Source organism: Megalops cyprinoides, chromosome 16 (assembly GCF_013368585.1).
Source record: "Megalops cyprinoides isolate fMegCyp1 chromosome 16, fMegCyp1.pri, whole genome shotgun sequence".
NCBI classification, from domain to species: domain Eukaryota; kingdom Metazoa; phylum Chordata; class Actinopteri; order Elopiformes; family Megalopidae; genus Megalops; species Megalops cyprinoides.
In genome coordinates, this window is record NC_050598.1 from 1,108,514 (window position 1) to 1,124,053 (window position 15,540).

The 15,540-nt window shown below is 42.7% G+C and overlaps 1 protein-coding gene across 1 annotated transcript in view; it reads left to right on the forward strand.

Annotated features, from left to right (window-relative positions):
• The window catches only part of LOC118791123 (sodium/calcium exchanger 1-like), an 89,881-nt gene extending 75,194 nt beyond the window's left edge, over positions 1 to 14,687 (forward strand). The window contains exons 7-9 of the mRNA XM_036548388.1: positions 1,204 to 1,303; positions 1,898 to 2,170; positions 13,684 to 14,687. Coding sequence (XP_036404281.1) covers positions 1,204 to 1,303; positions 1,898 to 2,170; positions 13,684 to 14,063 — 753 coding nt within the window. The 3' untranslated portion in view covers positions 14,064 to 14,687. The remainder of the gene's footprint in view (positions 1 to 1,203; positions 1,304 to 1,897; positions 2,171 to 13,683) is intronic.
• Positions 14,688 to 15,540: the final 853 nt, after the last annotated feature.

Below are 15,540 nucleotides of genomic sequence, written 5' to 3' on the forward strand. Positions count from 1 at the left end.
TTCTCTGTTTGGCAGTCAGATGGGCGAGTCTGGGTTTGGCGGATGCAGGTAGAACGTTACCTGCCTGATTGCATTGTGCCAACTGTGAACTGTGATAATGGTATGGGGCTTTCTAGAGATCAAAGCACAAAGTATTTGACCCAACTGAGAGGTCCAGTTTCACAGACAGAGTGGATAATGTTCTCCAACACTTGATCTTTGAACACTTGAGCTTGATCTTTTCGGGTCTCAAACATACACCTGATGAAAATACACTATATGGACAAAAGTATTCGGACGCCTGACCATTACACCACCAGGGACTGTAATGACATTGTATTCAAATACATATACCTTAATATGGGGTTGGTGCCCCTTTTGCAGCTATAACAGCTTCCACTCTTCTTGGAAGGCTTTCCACAAGATTTTGGAGTGTTTCTGTGGGAATTTGTGCCCATTCATTCTGTAGAGCATTTATGAGGTCAGGCACCGATGTTGGACGAGAAGGCCTGGCTCGCAATCTCAGTTCCAGTTCATCCCAAAGGTGCTTGATGGGGTTGAGGTCAGGGCTCTGTGCGGGCCAGTCAAGTTCTTCCACACCGAACTCATCAAACCATGTCTTTATAGTCCTTGCTTTGTGCACTGGGGCACAGTCATGTTGGAATAGAAAAGGGCCTTCCCCAAACTGTTGCCACAAAGTTGGAAGCATAGCATTGTCCAAAATGTCTTGGTATGCTGAAGCATTAAGAGATTCTCTTCATTGGAGATAAGGGGCCTAGCCCAAACCCTGAAAAACAGGTGTGGCCAAATACTTTTGTCCATATAGTGTATCAAGGCAGTACATTTGGAGGCCATTGTGCTTGTATGAGCTGAACACAGCTGGACTGCAGGCAGGTCTGTCTCCACAGGGAGCAGGCAGCATTTCCTGCAGCCCCTGTATGGAAGCAGGGTGGTGAATCCTTTCAGGCCCTGCTGGCGCCAATCAAAGACGTGTCCAATCCAGAATGATCTGGCAACCCACTTGCGTTCCTGTGACTCCCCCTGGGTGACTGGACAGAGGGGGAGCTTGGTTTGGCTGTTGCAGTCTAATGAGCTCTGTAGATTTTTGGAAGTACCACAGAGTAACATACGGGACAGTTGTATGAATATGTTAAATGCTCCACCTGAATAACAGGAAGACACGAGCTCTTTAAATGCTCTGAGACTGTGTGTGTGTGTTTTCAGAGCACAGTGGACAAGCTGATTAAGAAGACTAACCTGGCGCTGGTGGTTGGGAGCAGCAGCTGGAGGGAACAGTTTGTCAGTGCTGTCACTGTCAGTGCAGGTCAGTCCCGTCTCTCTGTCTAGCTGTCTGTGTGTCAGTCTGTCTCTCCCCCTATCCAGCTGTCTCTGTGTCAGAGTCTGTTTGGTAATATAGATAATGATATCAATATCTCGGTTTTTCTGGGTGACCTCCTGCCTTACTTTGACAGCCTTAATTTGTGTAGTGCTCCTGTCTGAACTCATGGCTGGTCCTGTCTAAAATAATACCTGCTACTTTAACCACCTCACCCTGCTCCCCCAAGGGCCCTGTTGCCTCTATATCCTCCCTCTGTGACCCTCTTTTTTCTCCTCCTCTCTCTCAGGCCTCAGTTTACATTATTTTATTGGCACATTTTGCCAAAGCATAATACAGACTCAAGAAAGACAAGAATCTCTTTGCTTGAATTTTCTTTTTGCTTCTCTGTTCTCTTTTTCTCCTAGTGTCCCTCCATTCCACTCTCTGTCTCTCTGAATCCATGTCGCTCATTGGCTCTCTGTCCCTCTCTCCATCCCTCTTTTTATTGGGCTTTCTCTCTCTCTCAATCCCCCTGTCTCTGTTTGTGGCTGTCTGTGTCAGTGTGTGATCTCAGATGCTTCGGCCATCTCTGTCTCTCAGGTGACGATGATGAGGAGGAGAGTGGGGAGGAGCGCCTGCCTTCCTGCTTCGACTATATCATGCACTTCCTGACGGTGTTCTGGAAGGTTCTGTTTGCCTTTGTGCCGCCCACTGAATACTGGAATGGCTGGGCCTGCTTCATGGTGTCCATTTCCCTCATTGGGATTTTGACGGCTGTCACCGGGGACCTGGCGTCTCACTTCGGCTGCACCGTGGGCCTCAAGGACTCTGTCACCGCTGTGGTGTTCGTGGCCCTTGGCACCTCAGTACCAGGTCTGTCCCTGCCTGTCTCCCACTCACTCTCCTCCCTGTCCATCTCTTTCCAACCCTGTCCTTTTTCTTTTCTCTGACCTCTTTCTTTTCCTCCCTGTGTGTGTATATATTGTATATATATTATATATATATATATATATATATATATATATATATATATATATATATATATATATATATATATATATATTTATTTTAGGTAGCTGTGTGTCCCAGCAGGACTGATGATGTTTGTTGCTTCATTTGGTGGACTCCAGCAGAAAACCCATTAGCGCTGGAAGACCAGCCCACACACCCCTTCCACAATGGTTTGCGTAACATGATTCCTCAGTGGACACAGAAAGGGCAAATCATACATTGTTTAGGGTCTGTTTCTGCCACCCTCTCCCATTCTCTGTTCACTTCACTTCAGTCCTCTGTCATTGTGACCGACACACACGCATGTTCCTGAAGCAGACATGCGCTAACCGTGCTGCAACAATAATACGTAACAATAAGTACAATATCTAAAAATTGCTAATAACTTACAGTGGCAAATCATTATGAAAAAAGAGAAGTAATAAAGTAATATTTGATTATGACCAAAAGAAATTGTCTTGTATCCCTAGGATTTCTAATCTTGGTGGGGCCTTCAGGCTGGGGCAGCCAGCTGTATTTGGGCTGCCAGAGCTCTGTTCCTCCCCCCCCATTTAAAACTACCACCTTTAATAGCGTGAAACTGAAGCCCAGAAATTATTCACAGTGCAGATCAGATAGCTGTAACATTTTAAAGTAAAATAAAAGTAAATTGAATTGGAATTGAACAATCCAATTGATAAAATCACTTTGGGAGAAATGTTTTTGGAGAAATGTTTGCATGTGAAAAACAAAAGGCTGCTCTGCCCTTTGTCACAGGAATCAGAAAAGGAAAAAACCGAGTGAGTGAATGGGAAAATCGAAAAACGATTCCCTGAGTACTCGCAAAAGGCAATCACAGTAAAGTCCTGGAAATGTGAAAGAAGGTCATTTACATACATGAATCATTTAGCATGACGTCATGGCAGTGTGTTTGATGGTGAGTTTGTGTTTTATTTTCAGTGTCCATGTGTTACGATTTAATTTGTGATTTGTGGTAGCTGGTTTGAGACAGCTAAGTGGATTACCTGGCAGTCGATAAGATGGCCAACTGGGTTCTTCTTAGTGATCTGTAAAATAATAAACAACAGTTAAATTCTCTTTTGACAAAAAAGCACAAACAGTTAAAGTTCCCAGCAGTTGCATACAGTAAATATATAAGGATGGAAATGTTTTATGTATGTTTGTTTTATAAACACACATTTTAAGATCACTGTTACACCAATGAAATGTTATGTACCTGGGAGGAAAAACAGGATTAATGTGGTCATTTGTCATCAGGCTTGGGGTAACGGAATACATGTAACGGCGTAACGTAATTAGGATACTAAAAAAAAGGTAACTGTATTCCGTTCCAAAAAAAAAGGCATAATTAGATTACCGATACATAGTAAAAATGGGGATTATTAACGGGATTACAATTTTAAAAAACATTTTAAAAAAAGAACGATATACTACCATGCACATGCGCACACATTACACTTCACGAGTCTCACAACACCACTGTGGTCTCAAGTGAAACCATAGGCAATCTTTCAGTTGCCAATTCATTGACCTCTAGTGAAAAAAATGCTCTCACTGGGTGGAAATTTCGCCATTAGTTTGTCTTTAAAGCAGAAAAGGGGAACAACATCACAGTACAGTGCAAGTTATGCAAGCTGTGAAAATGCTGTCATCATCCAAGGACTCGACATATTATTTTAAGAGACAAATATAAGTAAGACCAACTGCTAATGTTAACTACACAGAAATCAAGTTAGCTTTACGTAAGTTAACGTTAACGTTTGATAGTTAGTTAAGTGCTTGAACATTAAATTAGCTAGCTAGCTATTTGCACATTCAACTGAAAAGTACAAATACCACCTTACAAAGACAAATCTAGCTAGCTAGCTACAATATAAACAAAACAATAAACATAACTAGCTACCTACTATCACATTCCGCAGACAAATACAAATATCACCTTGCAAACAAACACAGCTAGCTACAATAAAAAACGACATAGAAAGCTAGATAGCTTGCTAGCTAATTTGGCTTTCACGCACATTCCTCAACTGTCATATTACTAATAGCTGTCTCGCTAGCTATCAAACTAATACAGCCTCATCACATCTCTTCTGACCAAACAGTTAATTTTACCAGACACTGCAAGCAACCTGTTTTGACAACTTTAGTACTGTTAGCTAACTAGCTAGCTACCAAATTAACATTATAGTTAGTAAATTCGCATAGTTACCGCCAGTGTGCGAAATACCCGGTGGCATACCTGCCACCCTACCCATACCTGCCAACATTTAGGCTTCAAAATACGGGAGGTTTTTCGGCGGGGGGCAATGGATAGTAAATAATTGTATGTAGTGTGTACCAGAGGAGGCTCGTCCATTGAGGAAAGGGAGGACCATCCTCCCTAAAATTTCAGAGAAAAATAAACTTCCAAGATAAAAAATAAATACATGTAAATTTAACAGATTAATCTGTTAAAATACTTATAATGTTACTATTTTAACACTTCGAAGTCACAAAAATCATCTCCCTGTGTCAAAATACCGACAACACCCCGTACCGCAACTGAAAATTACTGTACGGAGATCCTACCTCCCCCAGCCTCTCACTGATGTCCATTACAAACGGTTGTTACCCCAGCGGCTCGTGAGTCCTGGCTTTGGGTGAATGGCAGTAAGGGAGGACGAACCTCCCTTTATGGTGGGTCTAGCCAGAGGCTCTGGATTTAGCGCCTAACATTAGTGAACCAATCAGCGGAGCTGACTGTGCTGGTGAATACCCAATCACAGTTTTGATGGAGGGCGTTATCAAAGATATCATGTAAGAATCTTGCCTTGTGTCGTTAGTCATGCAGTTTAAGTTCAAGAGGTGTTTTTTAGGTTGGAAGCTGGCTTTGTTGGTTGCTAATAAAGCCACAATGGAAACAGCAGATGTTGTCCATGTTTTATTAAATACACCATTTCACTTGGACTACAGTGAGAAGGTTAGGGTCAAAGCAGCAGGAGGGAGACCAGTTCCAAAAATCGAGATTACCAAACCAAATGGTAAAGTCAGTGTGTTCATCCCCACATGGTATGAGAAAAATACCCATGGCTGCTAACTACCGTTTGTATTGCTGACCTTAGTTGCTAATGGGGAAATCTCAGGGGAATGGGGAAATCTCAGACATGGTCTGTTCAGGGATTTAGTGATATAAAGAATTTGGACAGGGCAACAAAACGCCACGATAAATGTAGAAACCACGTTGGTGCTGCGGTTAGATTGGCATCCTGCCCAGCAATTTCAATCGATCAAATTGTGGATGAGGGTGTGCGGTTGCAAACGGCGCAGCACAATGCAAAAGTGCGTCGTAATCGAGAGTCTGAAGCACCTGGTTGATGCTACTGCTTTTCTGGGCATGCAAGAGTTGCCATTCAGGGGGCATATCGAGGGGGGCAGTTTAGACAAAAAGGGAAACTATAGAAAGCTAGCAGAGGTGATTGCACGATATGACGATTTACTTGCATAGCATCGGCAGTTTTCATTGGTGTTTACCGGCATGTCTAAAACCATCCAAAACGATTTGATTTCAGCGATAGCCACCTCAATTAAAAGCGAAATCAATCACGAATTAGACGCGGCTCCATTCTTCTCTTGGCAGATTGATGAACAGCCAGGAGAGTCGACTTCTTTTTCAAATGAATGCCCATGTACCCTCAGTAATTAGCTTAAACCTGGCACGTCCCTTTTCATTCTACGACTACAATTTATCAGTTTCAATCAGTAGGCTATAACAATCTGTTTTTAAATTCTGTTTTTTGGTTTTAAAACAACAGAATGCAGCAATTTACCACTTTTTAGGTATATTTTTATTGCAAAACTTATGGATCCCTGTATGACGATTAAGCATAATCAACACCGTAACGCAAACACGTGAGCCCCCCCCCCGCTAACCCTGAGTGGGCCCCTTTCCTGCAGCATACAGATGAACTGATAACGAGAGACACGCATGAATGACAGGCAGAAAGTGCATGAGATGGGATGATAACGTGATCGACTTTTGTAGCGGAATCGTAGTTTCCGTCCCCCCTCCTATGACTGGTCAGTGAGTGTAATCCGCTGTTCCTAAATCCCGTCGGACACACGCAGGCTGTTGGTGTTCCATAAACAGCCCGCTGTATCTCCACTTCCGCTGGCCTGATGACGGTGATTACATTAAACGCCGTTTTCCCACTACAAACATTCGATGAAGATCGCGATCCGGTGCATTACCGCGCAAAACAATTTCACAGCAAGAAGAACGCATTACACAAACGGTTTTTCCTGTGAAAGCGAAAACAGGGGCACTGTGCGACCGGCCGGGGGTAGCCTATTTTTCTGTCTGTATATTTTAACTAGCCTATTTTGTACCATATTACAAAGACAAATTCCCTGTAGGTACGTGAAAACTTAATAAAGTAAAAAATATTTATTGTTCCGATTCAGCATATACAAGTTAACTAACCTCATATGGCTAACATATAAAATGGTATTTTGGAGTAATAACTTAAAAACAATTAGGCTAACTTTATCTTGCCAACCCTGTCGGTAGCTGTCTAAACTATAGCAACCATCTAGCCTACCTGTTAACTCTGACAGACTGCATCCTTCACGGCTGACACGATTTACCGTTCCAAATATATGTTATTTTCGGAATTCTGGCAGTAAATTCAGCAGAATTTTGTTTATTGTGCCATTTTTGGGCACCGCTTTGGTATTTTCGTTTCATTTTCCAAGTGGCTCTGATTTCAGACTGTGATGTCACTGAGTTGTAGCCTACTGATTCGAATTTGCCGTAATGTATCAATTGGACCAAAAGTCTCTGACGTATATAAGAAAACTATGGACCAGCAAAGATTTTAAAAAAATATTTGTTTTATATTAACGCCAATATTGGCTCTGAAAATAAAGACAGTATCATGATGTGCACCCTATGTAATTATAATTTTAAAAAATACAAACTTAAAAAAATATATATCATAATAGTTGTTGACAGGCGGGGGCGGGGCCGTTTGGACTGCTGCGGGGGTATACTTTACGGCCCAGAGCATAATAAAGTTTGCCATGGAAATTACGGGAGTTTCCCAGGAGCAACAACAAAACGGGAGGGCGCTGGGAGATGGCTTTTGACTCATTGCAGTGAAAAGCAAATACATTATTTTGTGTTTACATCCCACTTTGTACTAAAAAATAATGTCAGCCCTATGTTGGAGACAATGCAGAAATTTGCTGTGATTTCAAAACCGGATTATTCGACAACGCTTTGTCACACAGAGAAATAACTAGTATCATCGGCGATCAGCGATAGGGACTTCGTGACTTATTCAACCGAGAAGCAGGAGTGTGAAAATGGGTGAAGAAATTAGTAAAGATATTAGTTTGGAGAAGTTTGATCTGTCTTCATAACGTGATTACTTAGGTATGTACAAATATGTGACTAGCATCATTACAAAGCTCTGGTTCCGCCCTTTCTTGTGATGTGATCCATAGCTATGCAATGACGAGTTCCAGTGGCGGAACAACTTTACAAAGGGCCCTGGGGCAGAAATTGGTCAAGGGCCCCCCGGCCCCAACCCCGCCTATGCCAGTGACAAGAGTGGAGTGCAAAACCATAGGCCAATATTAAACAGTTAATCATCTATTCTCATTATAGTTTAGGCTATAATTCCTAATGCCAACCCTCCCCATTAATCCGGGCTTGGGACCGGCACCTAGTTGAGCTGGCTTGCTCCCTAAGAGGCTGGGTTAGGCTAAACTATATACATTACAAATAAATTCAATACGTAAAGCCACATAAACACTATACTGAACCACATGTGGACTAGTCTAACAAGACTTTTTTTCAAATATAATTTCGAAGCACTCAGAAACTTTGAACTATGCACAACTTGTATGAACAAACTTTTTTTTTTTTTTTTTTTTAAATCCTATATAGCCTATAGGCTAGCATCTGGGCTTGTCTGCATGTCTGTATAGTTTGTGTTCAATATCTTTTGGGTGGTTTGAGTCTGAGAAAAAATCAGCGTGCCAATTTATGGCCTACTATTTTATTGAAAAGGCATTCGACGAGCCTTGCGTTCTGCAAAGTCATTGACGATGCCTGTGATGTCAAGCTTCCTAGCACGCTCACTCTCTATTGACAACATGGCCAATCCACAAAGCCTCTCTTGACCCATTGTGCTCCTGAGATACGTTTTTATCAGTTTCAATTTGGAGAAAGAGCGCTCTGCTGACGCGACTGAGACAGGAAGTGTGAGAAATAGCAGGAAAGCAGTGCACACCTCACTAAATGTTGAGGTTACTATAATGCAATAATTTGGAGACCGCATTTGTGCATTCCAAAATTTTTGTTTGGAGGCTGATTAAAAAGATAAATTGAAATTTGGTGATGTTTTTTTTAGTGCACCTGCCTCATCCCGATCGGTCTTCTTACTGCTGGTCAGTGAGATCTTATCCAGAGCTTTAATGACATCACCATATCTGTACTTTAAAGCAACAAGCGCAGGACCAACAGGTTGGGCAGAGGCGTTTTAAAGTGATGTCTCTGCTCTCTTGGCTCATTATATCGCCAAGCAATGACCATCTCTTTACACTATGCGCGAAAAAGTTGTAAAGGCTCTCGACCACATCGTAAAATTGCCTCACCTCTGGGACGTTTTTAACTGAATCATTTAAAACCAAATTAAGATTGTGCGCCGCACAGTGTACATACAAAGCCAGTGGCTCCCGTTCCGAGATCCTTGCCTGAACGCCAGAATAAATGCCACTCATATTTGCTGCGCCATCATAACCCTGTCCACGGCATCTGGAAATTTGTAACCCATGTCCTTCTATCGAACGCAGAATTTTGCTCTCCAGCTCAGATGCAGACGAATTCACCGTAAGCTCAAACCCAAGAAAAGCTTCCATGATTCTAATATTTGTAGGGACATCCATTTCATCTCGGTCAATGATAACATATCTGTAGACCTGGCTCAGATGATCACGCTTGGCTACATCTTGAGTGGTGTCCATAATGACAGAGTAGAACGGGGATGCGTTTATCTCATTTATTATGTTGCTCTTAACTCTCTGTGATAATATGTAAATGATCTCATCTTGAATTGCATGACTCAGATATTTTACGGATCCTTCTGGTCGACTGATCAATTCTTTCAAGACAGGGTCGTAGCGGGCCAAAAGCTCAATTATGGACAGAAAATTCCCTGCATTTCCCTGTCCAATGGTTTCTCGATGCCCCCTAAATACCATGTTGCAGGCCGCTAATGTAAGGGTGACATTCACAGTGCGCTCTAACACTTGCCTCCAAAAGTTAGCCGCATTACGAACGTCTCTCTCCATATCAGCATCTATTGTGCCATGAACTTTCCACTGTTCATATACAACACATGCACTGAGATGAATCTGCGTAGATTCATGGACCGCGATTTTGGAAGAGATGTGTTTCCAATCTCGAACTCCATTTACCCAGGCATTGTTATATGAGGGACTTTGCCGATTTGCGAAGAGCCAGCATGGCTCGCAATATGCGCAGTCAAGTTTAGGGGAGTAGCACAACCAGCTACGTGGCAATTTCATACCAGCTTTAGTGGTGGACATGAAATAATGGGCTGAAAAGCTTCGATTTCCCGTAACTGGAAAAGGACCCTTAAACTTACATGGACCAGTTTGAAGGATGTACCTTTTAACATTTGCATCTGTTATGTTTTCAGGGAAATTTGCACGGTCTGTTGGGAAGTCATTCGGAATTGTTTTTGCTAGTTCCCTACGTTCTTTCTCACCCTCCTGTACATTATTTTCCTATTTTATTAACCTCTCTACAGGGCAAAGCATGGTCATCGTGCGTTTCAGCAGGAGTAGGCACATTTATGTTTTCAGGGAAATTAACATGGTCTGGGAGATCACCCTGAACTATGCTTGCTATATCCCTTTCCTCACCCCCCCCCCCCTACATGGCTTTCGCTAGCCTGAGTACACGATGAAAAAAGAGTCCAACTTTGGGAGTTTGGACTTTTCCTCCTCTTTAACTTTCTTTTCCTTTCTTTTTTGAGCACCACTTTTGCTTTTAAACATTGTTCAGCTTCACACGATCACTGCTCTCTGTTCGGTCTCTGTCTGTCTGAACTAAATGGCTAGCCTACGTCAGATGATCTTCGAAGATCAGAGATATACCCATCATGCACTGCAGTTGTCGGCAAATGAGAGAAACGTGAGTTTATTTGATTAAATAAAAACAATATAGATTATAAAATAATGTTTTTGAATCGAAATAAGTAATGGAATATATTTAGGATTGGGTTAGACAAATATATTTTATATTTTCAAAATTTTGAGCCCCACCCTGATGAAGTAGTATACCTGGCAAGAGCTATATAAATCGCGGATCACCGCTTATTGATTTGTCAGCCTGGAATGTGCATTAAAGGGGGCCCACATCGGGGCCATGAAGGGCCCCCCGCAACTCAGGAGGGGCCCGGGCCCAGGGGCAACTGCCCCGCCTATAGCTCCGCCCCTGACGAGTTCATAGGCTAATTCAAGATAGGCTAATACAGATTGGCCCAACTCTGCAAGCCAGTTGACAAGTAAAAGTAATGACTGACCCAATATTCTGCCAGAGCTACCCTAATATCTGCTTATGACTGACCTTGTATATTGCCAGAACTAGGAAATGTTTGATTAGTAATACAAAACCACAGATATTTAATAAAAACAAGAAGCGCCCTTCACTTTACCAATGCAATATTAGCTTATTTGTTAAATTGAGTATACACTTACTTAATGTAACAGAATTTAAAACATTTTTGTGTTCAGCATAACACTGAAACTCTAGTTGTAATGATTTGCTTTTGATATTTAGAGTGAACACAAATTATTCATTTTATTGAACATGAAATAGTTTTTAAATTTCAAACTACCAAAATTATTGTCAAGTGCACAATATATGTTTTATTCATTAAAGATCCCCTCCAGACATGATTTATGATATGTATAAAATACATACAAAAAATATGTTTTTTCCACAGAAAAGTTGTAGCCTACAGTAATGTACAGTAACAAGGTTATCCACATAGCATGAATATTTGACCTATCTGATGTAGCAAGGCTATGTTATCCACCCCGCATCATTTATAACTACAAACCTAACGTAATGGAGGCGGAGGAGCCGACACGCCCACAACTGGCGGATAGTAGCAGGCGGGAGCGGTGTAGCTTAATCCAAAAATTAAGAAGTGCTAGTGTTTTGATTAGAACACGATCGCTTTTGTAGAATATCACCAAAATGCCTTTCCCATCTACTGCACGCAAAAAGAAAAAAAGGCGCGGCAAGAAAGAAAAAGTTGCATCGGAGAGGCTGCTGAATTTCACTGTAAAAAGCTTGGATTGCTGGGAAAACGACAAAAAAGATATTTTATAAAGTTCAACAAACGTTTTGTGTTTAAACTATTACTATTTGTACTGCCTTTGATTTCGGGAGGGGCTGTATGGAGTCCAGTGCAATAGTATGTCAACTGGTTAATTTGTACTAGCTAGCTAAAACATTTACTAAATTATAACACGGCTGAGTTCAAATGAGCAAATTGGCTAAGTTACGGTAATTCTCCAGGGTCATATCTAGCGCTAGATCAGTCTGCACATGATTTTAGCTTCTTTATCAAAAAACAATACATCGATATTATATGTGTAGGACGGTAGATTTCGCACTACACATGTACTAAACTCAGGTGATTTTTTTTTTTTTTTTAGCCGTGGCGCTTCATACTGAGCCACAGCCAGTATGTAGAGCCACAGCATATTGCCTTGTTAAATAACATTACCACTGCATTTGTCAAACAAAACCACAGCTCCTGCACATAAACTATGGAGCTCGGAATATGCCACCTGAATTATTATAGACTGTTAAATTGTTTGAGTTAAATATTAATTGATTAATATTAATCAATCTTTTAAAAACAGAGAAAGGAAATACAATTACTACTGTAAAATTCTATATTATTATTCCAGTGGCACATTCCAGGCTTCATAATGAAATTATATTAATCATGATTTATTATATGCCATTAGTAATTATTAATAATTTAGTAATTCGGCCTATAGGCCTAATTAATTAATTAACAAATTTTATGTGTGTGTCTTAATTAAAAGATATGACATGCAGTCATAGGCCCATAAGTTTAGGGGTAATTTCCTGCACCATTTTCTGACCAATTCTGATTTGGCATGGTCCAGAGTTGACCGACCTTGAAAGGCAGCTCCACCTTCCTCTATGCTCCACCCCCGACCTCTCCACCCCCAACACTCAACCTAAACTGGTCCAGGTCTTTATGGCCATTTGGTCCAAATGCAGCCAAATGTGCCAATTCTCGGTCGAAATCGGCCCAAATCCATACACCCAAAACCTAGCCAGATCTGGCAACCATTACTGGGCCAGAGCTGGCTCTCCTTAGGTGAACTGCTGCCAGAACACAGCCGAGTGCGCCGGCGCTTAACCGCACTCGGCCCGATTCGGCTGGCTACCTGGGTTGGATTAGGTTACTTATAACATCTTTTAACAGGTAATTAGTAATTGTATCGGAATACATTCTTAAAGTAACCCTCCCAACCCTGTTTGTCATTTATGCTCCCTTGGATTAACAAAATCATGTTATTCCAATATTGCTTTTGGGAAACCACTTTGGCCTGTATACAGAGTCTGCACCAACTCACAACAGATAGGTGCAGCCAGTGTTTGGAGGAGGACACACTGCAGAGAGGAGAGATCTACAGCCCACCCACTAATGCTAATGAGTCATGTGACTGTAAAGACCATTCCATTTCCCACCTTAGCCTGTCCTCTCTGCCTGCCACCATTCCAAGTCATGTTTGAAAAATGATTTCCTTGACCATAAGTGAGCATCTGCCACTTGTATCATTTGCCGCTTATTTACTTGTGAGTATTGTGATTTCTTATGGATGTTGTGATCTAATAATTGTGTGACAAATGGTAGTGTATGTACTTGACTTTCCTTAGTTTTTTAGGCTGTATAGTTTCAGATTAGTTCGTTTCAGAGAAGTCAACTTGTGGTAATGCTTGAATGGTGTTATGCTCACACAGGCCCGGCGCTATGAGGGTGCATTGCACCCCCAGACGGACCTCAGTGCACCTCCAGTTGTCTCCTTACATCCCAATGTTTACATAGTATTTATGACTTTTTGTGTACTTAGTGCAAAGGTGCCCAGGTATTTCTGTTTGTGTACATGCATGTCATGTACATGCATATTGTGTGTGTACATGACTGTGGCTTGAAGCAAATACCTACCCCCAGGGAAAATTGCATGTTTCTGTAGAAATTTTTTTGGAAGCCCTTTTTAATGCCTCAGCTCCCTTTCCCCTCCCACAGACACTTTCGCCAGCAAGGTGGCGGCCATCCAGGACCAGTATGCTGATGCCTCAATCGGCAATGTGACAGGCAGCAATGCTGTCAATGTGTTCCTGGGTATCGGCGTGGCGTGGACCATTGCGGCGGTGTACTGGCGGAGCAAGGGCAAGGCGTTCCACGTGGACCCAGGCTCACTGGCCTTCTCCGTCACCCTCTTCACCATCCTAGCACTGGTGTGCGTGTCGGTGCTGCTGTACCGCCGGCGGCCCTCGGTGGCAGGTGGTGAGCTGGGTGGCCCTCGGACTGCCAAGGTGATCACTTCCCTCCTCTTCATCTCCCTCTGGCTGCTCTACATCCTGCTGGCCTCACTTGAGGCCTACTGTCATGTGCCGGGGTTCTGAGGAGATCTCTGCGCTTCCGATCTCTGTGCCCCCACAGGTCTCCCAGAAACTGAAAAAAATGAACCCCTCAAGGAATCCCCGACTATCCCCTTCCCCACCCCTCCCTCCCTCAGCCCCTTGCCAGTCTTTTCAGACATGTGTTAGTCAGTGTTCTTATTAGGGGTAATATATAATATGCCAGTGCGCACCCCCTACCCAGACACGCTGTGCACTCAGGAGAATCTGTCCATCCAGGACTGGTGGAGGAGAGGGAGGGTGGCAGGGTGGTTTTTTTCAGTGCTGGGTTTGTATGCTATCCATGCCTGCTTCTCGACATTGAGTGTTTCTCTGGCTCTCCATCATCCTCTATTCCCTGCTTCTTGAGTTTTTTTCTTTCCCTGTTGTGTTTTCTCTCCTGCCTGGTGAGGAGTGCAATGCCCGCCCTGTTCTTCCCCTCCTAAAATGAACCCTCATTATCTGTTCCCCTTTGCTCACATCACACGCTCCCTGTTGCTGTGAAAATATGAAGTGATGACCATGTGAGAAGGACACAGTGGGTGGGAAAGTGACACTGAGGACGGAAGGAGGAGGAGTCATGCATGAGAAGACAACAGTGCTTTGGGCCTGGGCATGCTCCATGCACAAACGCCAGGCCTGGGTTGGGAAACATCTGCTGTTTGCACAATATTAGATTCCACAAGAACGGTCACACGTTGAAAACAGTGGGGTTTTGTGGTGGACTTTAAACAGCAGAAGATGAATCCTGGATGCAGATGACCATATCTCCAACTATACATTGTGGACAAGGGATGGCTCTTGTGTGCAAATTCTCTGAGGCAATGATTGGGTCACACAGTCACAGAAGTGGTAAAGAACTCCATTAATGACGAGGTCTGAAATGATAGAATAGGATGAAAAGAAGCAGTCGATATGTTTCAATGTCATTTTTATGCCCCTTCATAAAGTATTAACAGACAGGCTCATTAGGAAATAGCCGAGATGGGCAAAAGTGTCTCTTTTAGCTAATCAAAATGGTGTGATGATTGGGAATCAGGGTTATGACACACAGCTGTCATCTGGCCCTGGCTCGTACTTGATCCTGATTGGTCTACTTTATTCTCAGGAGTTGTGGGAGTTGTGAGGCTTTAGGAAGTTGCTAGCAGGATGGTGTAACAGTGAGCAGATAGCAGTGATAGGTTAGCCATGATTTAGGCCTAATCACAGAGCCTTTGTTAGACACACAAAGCAGCCAGGGCACAGTCCTGTCTGAGAGGATACAACTATCATGACCTGACTATCAAACAGAGTTGCATTTGTGTAAAAATCCGGATCTTGATTGGACGCTCATGACTGGTGGATGCACCATATTGGATAGAGTATGTAAATGGACCAAAGATGAGCCCACAAACTGAACCAAGTCCAGCCTGGCCAGTGGCAGTGACTTCCTGTTTGGTAATACTTGTAGTGGGAAGTGAACCCTCGAGTCCATCTTCATCTG